We start from the raw sequence: 12,238 nt of genomic DNA, 5'->3' as shown, positions 1-12,238 counted from the left end.
GACATTATACTGCTACTGTTCTATCACAATTTTAAATGAATATCCTCATATGTGGCTCTTATTTTTATTAAAAACAAAAATAAGGTAAAAAAAAAAAATCGGGCCCCAATGTGACCAAATATCAATGAGAAATTAAAAATGCATGCCGTGGAAGAGTTCAGGTCTTAGGAGGTTAAGAATAACTAAAGACAAAAAACAAAACAAATCAAATTACAGACATCACTCACAGGAACCAATGCCTCTGAGTTCCCCTGTGAATTTATTATTATTATTATTATTATTGGGCACATCTGGTTCTCAACACCTGTCTTTTTCTGAGACAAAATATTCAGTTAATTTTTCAATTTATTCTTAAGTGTAACTTTATTTAAATAGGGAATGAATGTCTATAGATCAAATGTTTGCCTTACAGCGCAATGGCTCAAAAGTTTACAGTTAAAAGGTAGCAGTTTGACACAGGAGGTCAATTCAATTGCATATCAGTTACAGTGATTCCCAATGTTGAAAGTGAAATGACTTCTTAAAGCAAAGGGAAAACATATCAATGATAAATAGTGTGCTTAATTTGACAAGTATAAGTCTTTATTTGCTAATTAATACCCTTGTTAATGCCGTATTTTTGAAATTATTTGCATTTCAAAAATGCCTCATTAACTAGATGTAGTGATAAGGCTATGATGAATAAACTGAAATGAATAAACACCTTCATCATGGGATGTTTGTGAATAGATACGCTTCTTTTTTTTATCTATGAGCTGATAGATCTGAGATATTCACCACTTGTAGTCTCACAGTGTTTCTATTTTGTGTGTTTCGAAGGTCCAGAAGTTTATTTTGATGCAATTTAACATGGGAAAGATGGAGCAAAACTTCCTCTTTGCATTTCACGCAGTGCACACACAGAGACACACACACACACACACACACACACACACACACACACGCACACGCACACACACACATATATATATATATTATACCCCAATCACCACCCAGTTCAAAGGGTCTGATGTCATCTGTTATTATCAAGGACCACAGAACTTGTCAGTTGCGATCTCTGCAGCCAGTGGTACAACTAATAAAAATTGCTGTTTCGTTTAGAGCAGGTGTGAGTACTTTATCCTGTATCCTTTTATAGAACAAAACATGTACTTCTATGGAAAAAAACTACCTCTGCTGACAGAGATCCAGTTTTTTATGTGAGAGACTCAGTAAAGAGAGTGGTTTTGAATTGTAATTTACTTCCTCGGTGTATTTGGTTCGTCATAATTAAACTTCATAATTAAAAGCATTCCAGTGCAAGAAAAAAAGCTCTTCTTTTTTGAAAGCAAGTAAAATAAAAGATGAATCATGGCATCCACAAATAAATGGATGAGGATAGAGAGATGGCGCGATCACAGCTGAAACAAGGCAGATAGATGGGGCCAGGGCTTATCTGGGCCTCCTCTGTGACACGTTGTTAACAGGTTCTGGTCAAACAGTTCATTCCTCATTATCTTAACGAGATCACAACCACAGAACAAATAAGATGTGACATGCCAGGGTTGGAAGGCATAGATGAAGTGGTCTAAGTACGAAGTGATGGACAAAGAGCAAGAACTTGATGAAGGGTGGTACAATAAAAAAAAGGAATGTGAGAGGTAAAGAGGTATGTAATGAGGAAAGAAATGTGAGCATGTGTCCATGTGAGTACATAATTTTGTTTCTGACTAAAACTAAATGTGTACATACAGTTTGCTATAGGTCAAAAATATACTAAATATGAAGTCTTCCTGTGGATGTTAGTATGTGTTAAACACAGATAGAAGGGTGAGCCACTGTGGGCTGTGAAGAGGGCTTGTAGAGCTAACCATTAACAAAAGTGCAGCCTTAAAAATTACCATTTTATGACACCTAATTAATTTAAGCACAGTTACTCTGAACTACGCTGGAAAACAATGCAATTGTAACAAAATAATTCTTTAGTATTAGTAAAAATATAATTTTTTTAAAATTAATTTTATTGTTAAAAAGTGGCCTTATTTGATGTTTACTTGTGTAGGCAAAAGCATGTTGCATTAGCCAATCTCTCTCTCTAGCCAATGTTTACCGAACACCTCAGAACTCGTTAAGTTAATTGCATTCTGAAGCATCAGAATATGCACAACATTGTCGTCAGTGCTGCCGTGCTGCTACTGACTAAATTTGAATGAGACCAGATGCTGGATGCTGGCATGCATGACTTAGCTGTTGCTGCAGCCTTTCATGTCCATGAGACAACGATTTCTGATCTGCCTATTGGTCGACTTGGTCAACATTTGACTGGATAGAGTAAAAATGAAATACTCCAACATGCATTTGTGCAATTCTTGCAGCAGGATCCCAGCCCCGTGGCTGTTTCAGCAGGACAAAGCCAACCTTCACACTGCCAGGGTAGTTAAGGCCTTTCTGGATCAGGAGCATATCCAGACACTTGCTTGGCCAGCATTTAAACCCAATATTTCTTCAAATGCAGCCACAACCAGTGAGCATTACACAGCTGCAGGCTGCACTCATCCAGGAATGGAGAGCAATTCCTCAACAGCAGGTCTAAACACTTGTGCAGTCCATGCACAGATGGGTGACGGCTTGCATCACATCCAGATGAGGCTATGCCTTGTCAGAAACAGGTTGTATACAATTAAGAATTGCTTTTCCTGACAGGTATGAGAGCCAAAACCATCATTAGCATTACAATCATCACCGGTTCCCAACCTAAACAGCACTCCCCATGCCTGAGGTGTGGGAATCATCATCAGAAAATATGTGACGAACCCTCTCTTACAACATTCTCAAATGTTTTTTTCTAAAAAGCCTTGTTTTGTATTTTTCAGAACTGTAGAACAATGTTAAAATGGAGGGATTGTTGCTGTTCCTGTTTCACTACTTGCAGTTAGGCTGTCACATATCATTTGCATCACAGTGAAACTTTTGTTATCTTTTAATGATCCGGTTTAAAATAAGAGCTTTCCTCATAGGTGAAGACAAGAAACAACCACTCATCACAGCCTTGTGTAAAATGTTTTTCCTTTTGTAGACTGCAAGTTATTTAATCAGTGAATGTAGACGATGTTGTTTTTTGTCCTTGAATCTAGGATTTTTGTATTAATGATCTTTAATAAGGTTAACACAGAAGATTTGTCTGATTTTTAAATTGCCGGTAAAACTTTGTTTTTTAGAAATTTCCAACCAGTAGTACTAATAAAATCCGTGTGACGACGTCTATTTAATACCAGTCAAAGCCACATCAAACTTTCTGCTTGATAGAATGATCTAAAGAGCATCCCTGTTTTGATTATTTTGATCTGATCTGTTGATTATACATTTTTGAGGCTAAAATTCCTTTGCATTGTGGAGCTGTGTTCATTAAAATACCAGAATATCATGTGTGTTAATTTGGAGAGCATACAGTCTCCTCAAAAGAAATGATGACTTTCAACAGCAAAAAAACCCCAAAGAAAAATCTGATGTCATCCCTTTGGGGCAACAAGCAGGAAAACCTTCACTTTATGGAATTCAAATATAATTTTAGATGCTAATTTATTGGTGATATTCTCATGTCCCGTTTCCACAGAGGCAGCATGGGGTTGTGCTTAGTTTGTGAGTAATATGCTTACAAACTACTGTGCTCAATCCTGCCTCTTATTTCCATAAACACCTGTTGCCACTGATTTGCAGTGCAGCTCTTGTGTAATGTGGCATACCTCTGCCTTTTTCCCTGTTTCTCTTGATTAGGACTAGCTTCTTGACAGCCATTCTTTCACTTAGACCATTTCTAAAGAAGCTTCGGTGAACAGTAGATGGTTCTACTGAAGGGCTGGATGGTCCTCTCCTCTCAGGTCCTCTATGAGGTCTTTGCTGGGTTTTTTAAAAATATATTTCTTGGGACATGACTTTCTGATACTTTTCATCTGCTTTTTTAGACCTACCACTTCTTTTGTCCTCCACTTGTCCAGTTTCCTCAAGTTTTTTTCTATTTAAGAACACACTGCACACCATGCTAAAGACATGCCAAGTTTTTGCACTTTAGGAATTACCTCACCTGAATACAGTTAACAGGTCATCAGCAAGACTCTATAGAACTTGACTGCATGCTGCGGTGACAATTCAGCCATTTGATTCATGTTACAGCAGTTCATCAGTGAATGATCATGGTGCAATAAAAGTACTTTTAGAAGTACATTTTTCCAAACATTTACATTTACTTAGGAGTTACCAATCCAGCATGCAGTCAAGTTCTATACCCTTGCTGATGACCTACTAATTTTATTAATTTGTGTTGCAACAGGGACACATGGAAAAGTTTCAGGACACCGGCCCTCGAGGACTGGAGTTTGAGACCCCTGGGTTAAACTAAAGACTTAACCCTTTGTCACCAATGTATCAAACAGGCTGCCTAAACTATTTTTGTAATTTTGCCTGTGAAACTACATAATATTATGGTTATGGTTGTCCCCAGCTAATATATCTATCTACACACATATTACAGTGTTGGTCAATACAGTCTATATTTTAACACAAAGTTGTATTTCTTTTTATGACTAGTATAAACCAAACAAAATAAATGCAAAATATCAACAAGTGAGCAAAAAGATAAAGGTCTTTGATTATTTGGAAAATTGTTTTTGGCCTAGTGTCTAATGTCTCAAAGTTGATATTGTGATTTAGTGAAATTTGCCCAATCAAACAGATGACTCAACTTTAATTCAAGAATAAGAGATTTGTCATTTACAAAAATGGCACTTTCATTTCCTGTTTTCAAACTGAAAGATGCTGCAGTAACAAGTCTCACAGTTCATAACACTGTTCACGCACATACACGCACATATACACACACACGGCCTCGAGGGCCGGTGTCCTGCAGGTTTTAGATCTCACCCTGGGTCAACACACCTGAATCAAATGATTAGTTCATTACCAGGCCTCTGGAGAACTTCAAGACATGTTGACGAGGTAATTTAGCCATTTGAATCAGCTGTGTTGGATCAAGGACACATCTAAAACCTGCAGGACACCGGCCCTTGAGGCCTGGAGTTCAAGACCCCTGCCTTAGATGGAGTCACATGGATGTATACATAAATGACATCCAAAGGTATATCCACTAAATAAAGCTTGGAATCTCGTTCCAAGTACATTGCCAGGTATGCTAAAGATATGCTAAATTTTATTTTTGACCCACAACAGTTATCAGTAAAGTTTTGATGCATGCAAAAGTCACTCAGTGGTGATTCTAACAACTCGAAGTTCTAATCAGATAATAATAATTAACTTACAGCTTTGGCACTGGTCCTCTTTGGGTCCCCAGCAACGGCCATTGCAGGAACGGTGGCATTTTTGACCTGCACAGAGGTTCAAGGAAAGAGACTATTGGCATTTCAAACTGCAACTTCACAAACTATTGTCAGTGTCATTCAACCTTAAAACAGACCAGAGAATTGCTGCTGGAGTTTGTCTTCAAGCACTCAACCAAAGGCAAACCAAACTCACATAGTGAACAAAACTATGGAGGATCATGTGGTTTAACTTTGAATTCACTTAATATCTATTTGTATGTTTTTCTTTGGATATGCATGCATAGGTGCATTCTGTTTGCTCACACTGAGCAATTGTGACCTTTTTAAAACTTTGAATAAGTCTTTCTTCTGTTATACCACAATAGTGTCTTTCTCGCCTAGTTATTCAACAGCTCAACTTCTTCCTGGATATAATCCTGTACATGTTAGGATTGATTTTTAGATTTTAATGTTCATTGACTTCCTTCAAATCCCTTTATTGGTATTTTTAGGGATACAATTGTGCAATTTGTGCTAATGTTCTTCTTTTTATTTTTGGCTCTTGGTCCTTCTTTTCTGTTTGAGTCCTGCTTATGCTTGTCTGCCAGAGCAGTTTGTAAACTCTTTATACAAAAACTCTTTAAAGGCACCAAATAATTAAAGTTATTGCCATCATTGCAATTATGATTGTAATCATTGAACTGTAGGTACTGCAAGTAGCATGCAGCAGTTAATTTCGTTAATATGACGATGATACTACATTTAACTGATACAATCTTAAGCGTTAAGAAAAAAACCTTTGAATTCTCAACATTGTTTTTTTTATACATATATATTTTAAGGCAGGAAAGATCCATCTTCCTTGACTGATATATGCTGTTGTGGTAATAAAATCCAAAATAACCTTGGCACAGGTTATTTTGGGAAAATGAGATGATTCTTTTTGCCACTTCACACTAAACCAGCCCAGCATGAAGCCAGCACACATCAGGTTGAGATAAAAGCAGTAAAGGAGCGGTAAGCAGCATCATACCCTCAGAGCTTTAGCCAGTGCCTTTCTGGGTTTTTGGAGGACTTAATTGACTGTCTAGTAAATGACTGCTGGGAGAAGTGAGTCTGGATAAGTGCAGAAGTGCTGTCCTCTGTCCATCAGCCTCTCCAGATGAGAGCTATTAGCATCCGACTGACTCCATTGCTCAACATGAGAATCTCCATCTTCTGCCCTCTTCTTCTTCCTCATTTTTGAGCCCATCTACTACACATTTTTCTCTTCATCCATCACTTATAGATTCATCACTCCTCTGTAGCTCTCTTTCCCTTAGTGCCTATTCCTGTCCCTTTTTTCTTAAACCACTACATTTCTCTATTTTTTTTCTGTTTCTCCAGTGTGTCCCTATTGAACTGACAATTTAGTAAAATTTGAGAGAAAGGCTGGCAGCTTTGTCTGTATGAAAGCAGTATACAAATGGGATATTAATACAAATGTCCGCCAGCCATACAGGCAGAACTTCTGCTGTTCTTCCTTAATTCTTTGTTCTTCTCCGTGCTATGTGCCCCAGGAAGTCAAGTCAAAGAGTTTTCATTCAGTGACCATGGCCTTCACTATCTCAGCTTCTAAATCCTCATTGACCTTGTATAAGACCGTCAAACCCCCTTTCCCGGAATGCACCGTAATCTTTAACATCCCCTGAAGGTTAAAATGTTGAAACTGCTGCCATACCAGCGTCAGTGTACAGCAAGCGAAAGATGGAGGTGTTTAAACAGAATCAACAGGGCATCAGTTTAAAAAAACAGAAAAAAAGATCACAGTCCTATTTTGAAACCAATAACATAACACAACCATGGCACAAATAAGTCACAAGCAAAACAACATGAAGCTTGTGTCGCCGCAAAAAATGAAACAGAGATTATGTTCTCAATTGTGGATTACAAGTTTGCAGACCCTTGATCTTTCAGCGAGGGTGGAAGACTTGCAAAGGAGTCGGGGTCGATCAAGGGCTAACAGGGCTGCAGGGAGGAGGGTGATTGAGCAGAATATCAATGCTTGGAGCTTTTAGCATGCATCTGAAGCCCTCAGCTAGTACTATGAGATGATTCCAAGGACATATGCATCAAAAAGGAAAAGTCTGTTTGTTTATATCAGAGTCAGTGATAGCGTATTTTATCATTTGTTTATTTGTTTCCATTTGTAAATGAATGAGATGAGACAGTTTGAAAAAAAAAAACGTGAAAACAACATTGGATTTAAATGTCAAAAAGTGTGAGAAATTAATGTTAATTAAAAACAAAAAGAAACGAGTATGCTAAGAGGTTTAGTCAGCAAATTAATAATAATGGGTCAGAGGAGATCAGTAAATGCATTGTTATTTCACTGATCATCCCCTGTCCTCTGACAGATTGAGTATGTGTATTTCACACTAATAAATCCCATCATAATGCTATGCATTCATTAACGGGTCTTCCAGCTGGCTACAGAAGGACATTTAAGTGATGTGAGCTAGCAGTCATTGTGAATTGTTATGGTAAGCAGGGTGACAGAATAGGGTCAAAGGGTGATTTTGTGATGACAGTGGCACACCTGGTCGTCTACACCAGGTTTATGGTAAAGCATGTTTTGATTATGGCCCCAACAGAGCTCACTGGAACTTTAAGTAGTTCAGAAATTCTTCTGCAACCATTGCCTTCAGTGTGTTCTGCAACAATAAGGTTGCAAAGGTGTTGAGAGAGCTCAGTGGTTTTACCCATCATGTTTCTTGTGTGACACCTTTGTAATGAGACACCTTTTTATAGGCCATCAGTTGGGACATAACCGGCTGATATTAATTTGCACTAAAGTGGCAGGATTGCTTTTTAATTACTGATAGATTTCAGCTTGTGTCATGACATTCCATGCCTTTTTACACCTCCCTTTCTTCATGCATTACTTCTTCAATAGTTCTCCCGTGTCATTTCTCATTATTACACATAAAATAATTTATGGACAACATATGGTTTGATTTCTTTGCATGTGTGGCTTGGATAGGTTATTACCGACATCTGATGGAACCCAGTATCACAGCAAAACATGTAATAGACACGCCAGTCCACCTTGTCCATTTCTACAAAACGTGAAATGGACATGCATGGAGAAATTGCATTACTGCATGCAGAAGTTGCATTACCAGTGGGGGGAGATAATATGTTTAAAACCAAGAAGTTGGTAGTGAGCAAAAAATGTGTGAAGTACATTCCATGGTCCTTAATTGCCAGAAACAATTAAGCTAGGCGGCTAATATGTGTTTACATGTAAATGTGCTAATAATGTCTGTTTAAATCCTGTGATTATTTTCACGTTGGGTTGAAACAAAATCTCTCTCTCTGTTGTTACTCCAGCTTACTACAACTCTCTGAAATGTTTTGCATGCATCTACACTTCATGCTTTGGAGAGGAAAAGCATAAAATGGAAACGTTGGACAGGTACGTTGTTTTTGAAATCATCTTTCCACTGATTCAGATTTTTGTTGGGCTTTCCTGGATATCCATATATTTTAAGTGCCTTTTTTGGCTTTTGCAAATAATTTTTTCTCATTTTCTTCATGTGTACCATTTGGGTTACTTACATGTGACACTGCTGTTGGTGGGCACCACCACAGGTTGGATCCTTGGGTACTTGACGATATCTTGCCAATGGATTGTGTCCGCATGGCACAAGAACTTGTTTTGGTCAACATAAACACCTCCATTTAGGATTTCTGTAAGAAAACAAATAAATAAGGGACACACTAAGTACATATATACAAAGAGCTCTCATGTCTTTTTACCTGTAGGATGTACCAAATTCAGCATGCTGCCCTTCTCTGGATATGTTTTTCAACTGATTGACTTTTTCCTTCTAATTTTTCAATAACAAAGAACATGACTAGATGAGGTTAAAGCCATAGTCATTAAAAAAACGTAAGGACTACGTTTTTCTTTTAGCTGGGGAGAAGAAATTATTTGGGGTGAACAGTTGATTTTGAGTCACACAGATGTAATGATTGCTGTTGGTGTGAAGCACCAAGGACAAAGCCATGTTATATTGCTGTTATTACAACCTCTGATCTTTTCCCATTGTGTTGTTTTTCTCATCCTTTTCCTTCTATGCTGTGAGCCGATAGAATCAATTATGCCCCATGGCCAACATTAAATCCATAGGATTTTATCCTCAGTAAGGGGCAGCAGGCCTAATATATATATATATTTTTAATTGTATTTCATCAAGGATGTGATGTATCTCAAATCATAAAATGCTTTCCCTTGTCAAACCAATGATCATCAGGCTTATAGGGACAATTGATCCCCCCCCCCCCCCACACACACACACACACACACACACACACATAGAAATGTACACCGCTGTCTGTTGAATGATTGGATACGGAGGGTGGTTCAGATTATCGTCATGCAGGACTTTAGAGAATGCTTAATCTTGACTTTTATGAGAGAGAGAAAGAGTGCTAAAGAGAAAGAGAGAGACACATAAAGAAAGGCACAAAGAGACGGAATGCAGAAAAGGAAAGAAGAAGTGAAGCCCAGTAGCAGATTTGCATTATTTACAGAGCTTGTGTGTTCTCTATCTCCATACAAACAGATTACTGACACAGGGCTGAAACCGATGAGACACATAATCATACATGAGGCGCCCCACCAGCTCCACACAGAACGAGCCAAATACAATATCATCCCACAAAGGCTCATATAAATAATAATCATTGGATAATAGGTGGCAGTGGTATTACCTACACAGATTCCCCACCCCACAACCTCAGCCACCACCACCCCACCCCCATCTATCTGCATTTGTGCTGGGAGTTAGGGAAGAATTTAATCCTGCTTCTCACCACATAAGCGATATCGCTCGACCAGGAGGAGGCCATGTCTCAAATTCAAGTAGTTTACACAATAGAACGATTTGAACCGCAGTTTAGCGAGATACATGTATTTTTTCTGTGTATTCATCTTCATCCTGGCTGGTTTGTTAGCCAACATGTATCAAATGTATACATCAAATTATACATCGGTTATGAAAAATATGTATATATAATTATTATTATAAATATTTAAAGTTTACCGATCTTACAAAATAAAAATACATCATTATTATCACTTTGTAGTGGTGGTGATCTATCTAAAGAAAACAACAACTATGAAACAAGACAAAACATATTTGCTAATCCCTGTGCGTGTAACCTAGAAAGAAATGCTGCTTCGACGAATATCAGCTGGACAGATGCAACAGTCGTGCTCTCAAACACTATGTGTAAATCTCTCACAAGTGGATCCCCTGACTGTCTAACCCATTGTCTAATTCTTTTCACACGTGATGCATTTAGACATGCGCTACGCATACAAAACATGTATTAATAGTCTGACATGACATGTTCATGAATTTAGATTGTAGTTTACTGTAATTCGCTCCCTGAGGGCGCTTTGCCCAGGACAGTTTTAGTATTTCCCATCAGGATATTTCATGGCCTTCCTCATCAAGATATGAACAATTAACAAACAAATATTACATAATAATTACAATAACATTCCCTTCTCATGCAGGCTTTAGTTTTATTAGAAATACATGCTTGGCTTGCATATTTTCTGGCTGTGCAGCTGGTAGCCAGGGGGAGATCAATGGTTAAATTCTGTTGTTGATTGTTTGGTGGGTAGAGAAAATGTCTTAATTAGTTTGCTCATGTAGCTACTACTCATATTTCTGAAATGCACCCCCCTAAATCACCTCCAGCCTTGTCCCGAGAGCAACTCCAAGCATCTCTGTGTGACTGCAGGCTTCAAAAGGTGCAGCAATCTTCAGTATCAGGCTGCATAACCATTGCAGAAAGACAATATGATATTCAAGGCAGCACAAATGTATCCTGGTAATTGCAAAATGATGTTAAGTGCTTTCTTTCTCTTTTTCTTCCCTTTATTGCAGTGTGGGGATGAGTTTGATTAAGACTGGGGGGCAAAAAGCAAACCAATCATCAGAAAAAAAAGGCACATTAATGAGTGCGTAAGGCTGAATTAATTGGTGCAGAGTGAACAACTTAATGAAGACATATGTAGGACAACAAAAACCCGATAAATCTGGCTGAGCTTCTGTAATGTTGGAGAATTACATTATCGTATACCTTTACTTTTTTCTGTACACTTAAGAAAATCCATGTGTTGAATCAGCCCAATCAAGGAAACAGATTTACTGCGATTCTTAACTTCAGTCTCACTTTGTGCTGTCTTTCAGTGTCAGGAAGAGAAACACCCTTGTTTAATAGAGCAACCACAGTAAGCTAGAGAGTAGTTAGAAATATAGACAGGTACCCAGGGACTCAGGAAGACACTCAAACAGTCAGGCTATTACAGTAGATAGATAGGTATTCAATCAAAAAGATAAAGGTGTTTCCTCTATCCTATAGCAGTGGAACTGGGGATTTAGCCCTGGGTCTCCAACATATTGTCTTATTGACTCTGAGAGCTTCAGCTTGGTTTCAGGCGATTGTTGCTATCAGCTCATCAAAACAGTAGGGAGAAACTCTGCGGGAAGATCAGGATGCATTCTGGGTCAACAAGGCTAAATGCTCAGGCACACATCCTGTTGGACATCACAGCAGAAGTATTAGTTGCTAGGATGCATTCCTGAGATGGATTGGCAGAAATGCAGCAAAATAAGAGATGAGACATGACATGCAGTATACACATACAGGCACACAAACGCACACAGAAAGAGCATGCTCAAAAGCCCTTGACATATATAAACATTTACAAATATGGCTCATGCTTGCTATTAATGAGGTCCTCATCGCATGGCTTCAGCATCAATTAAATTACCAGATTGCTTTATCAAAAGGTCACTAATTTCAATCTTTGTGTAAGAGCAGGGGCGGGTGGGGAATGTCAGTGCTACTCAGCTGGCCCCTTGCAATTTCTTTTACGCATCAAT

At 38.3% G+C, this 12,238-nt stretch overlaps 1 protein-coding gene across 3 annotated transcripts in view; it reads right to left on the bottom strand.

The window, feature by feature from the left end:
• erbb4b (erb-b2 receptor tyrosine kinase 4b) overlaps nucleotides 1-12,238 on the bottom strand; it is a 343,553-nt gene that overhangs the window by 103,599 nt on the left and 227,716 nt on the right. For all 3 annotated transcript variants that reach the window (XM_076875129.1, XM_076875130.1, XM_004555522.4), the window contains exons 4-5: nucleotides 8,892-9,023; nucleotides 5,292-5,357 (exon numbers count right to left, since the gene is read on the bottom strand). In XM_076875129.1, the coding sequence (XP_076731244.1) occupies nucleotides 5,292-5,357; nucleotides 8,892-9,023 (198 nt within the window). The remainder of the gene's footprint in view (nucleotides 1-5,291; nucleotides 5,358-8,891; nucleotides 9,024-12,238) is intronic.

This window comes from Maylandia zebra, linkage group LG16 (genome assembly GCF_041146795.1).
Source record: "Maylandia zebra isolate NMK-2024a linkage group LG16, Mzebra_GT3a, whole genome shotgun sequence".
Lineage (NCBI taxonomy): Eukaryota > Metazoa > Chordata > Actinopteri > Cichliformes > Cichlidae > Maylandia > Maylandia zebra.
The sequence above is the reverse complement of the archived record's forward strand: the minus strand, read 5'-3'. Positions and strand labels throughout refer to the sequence as shown.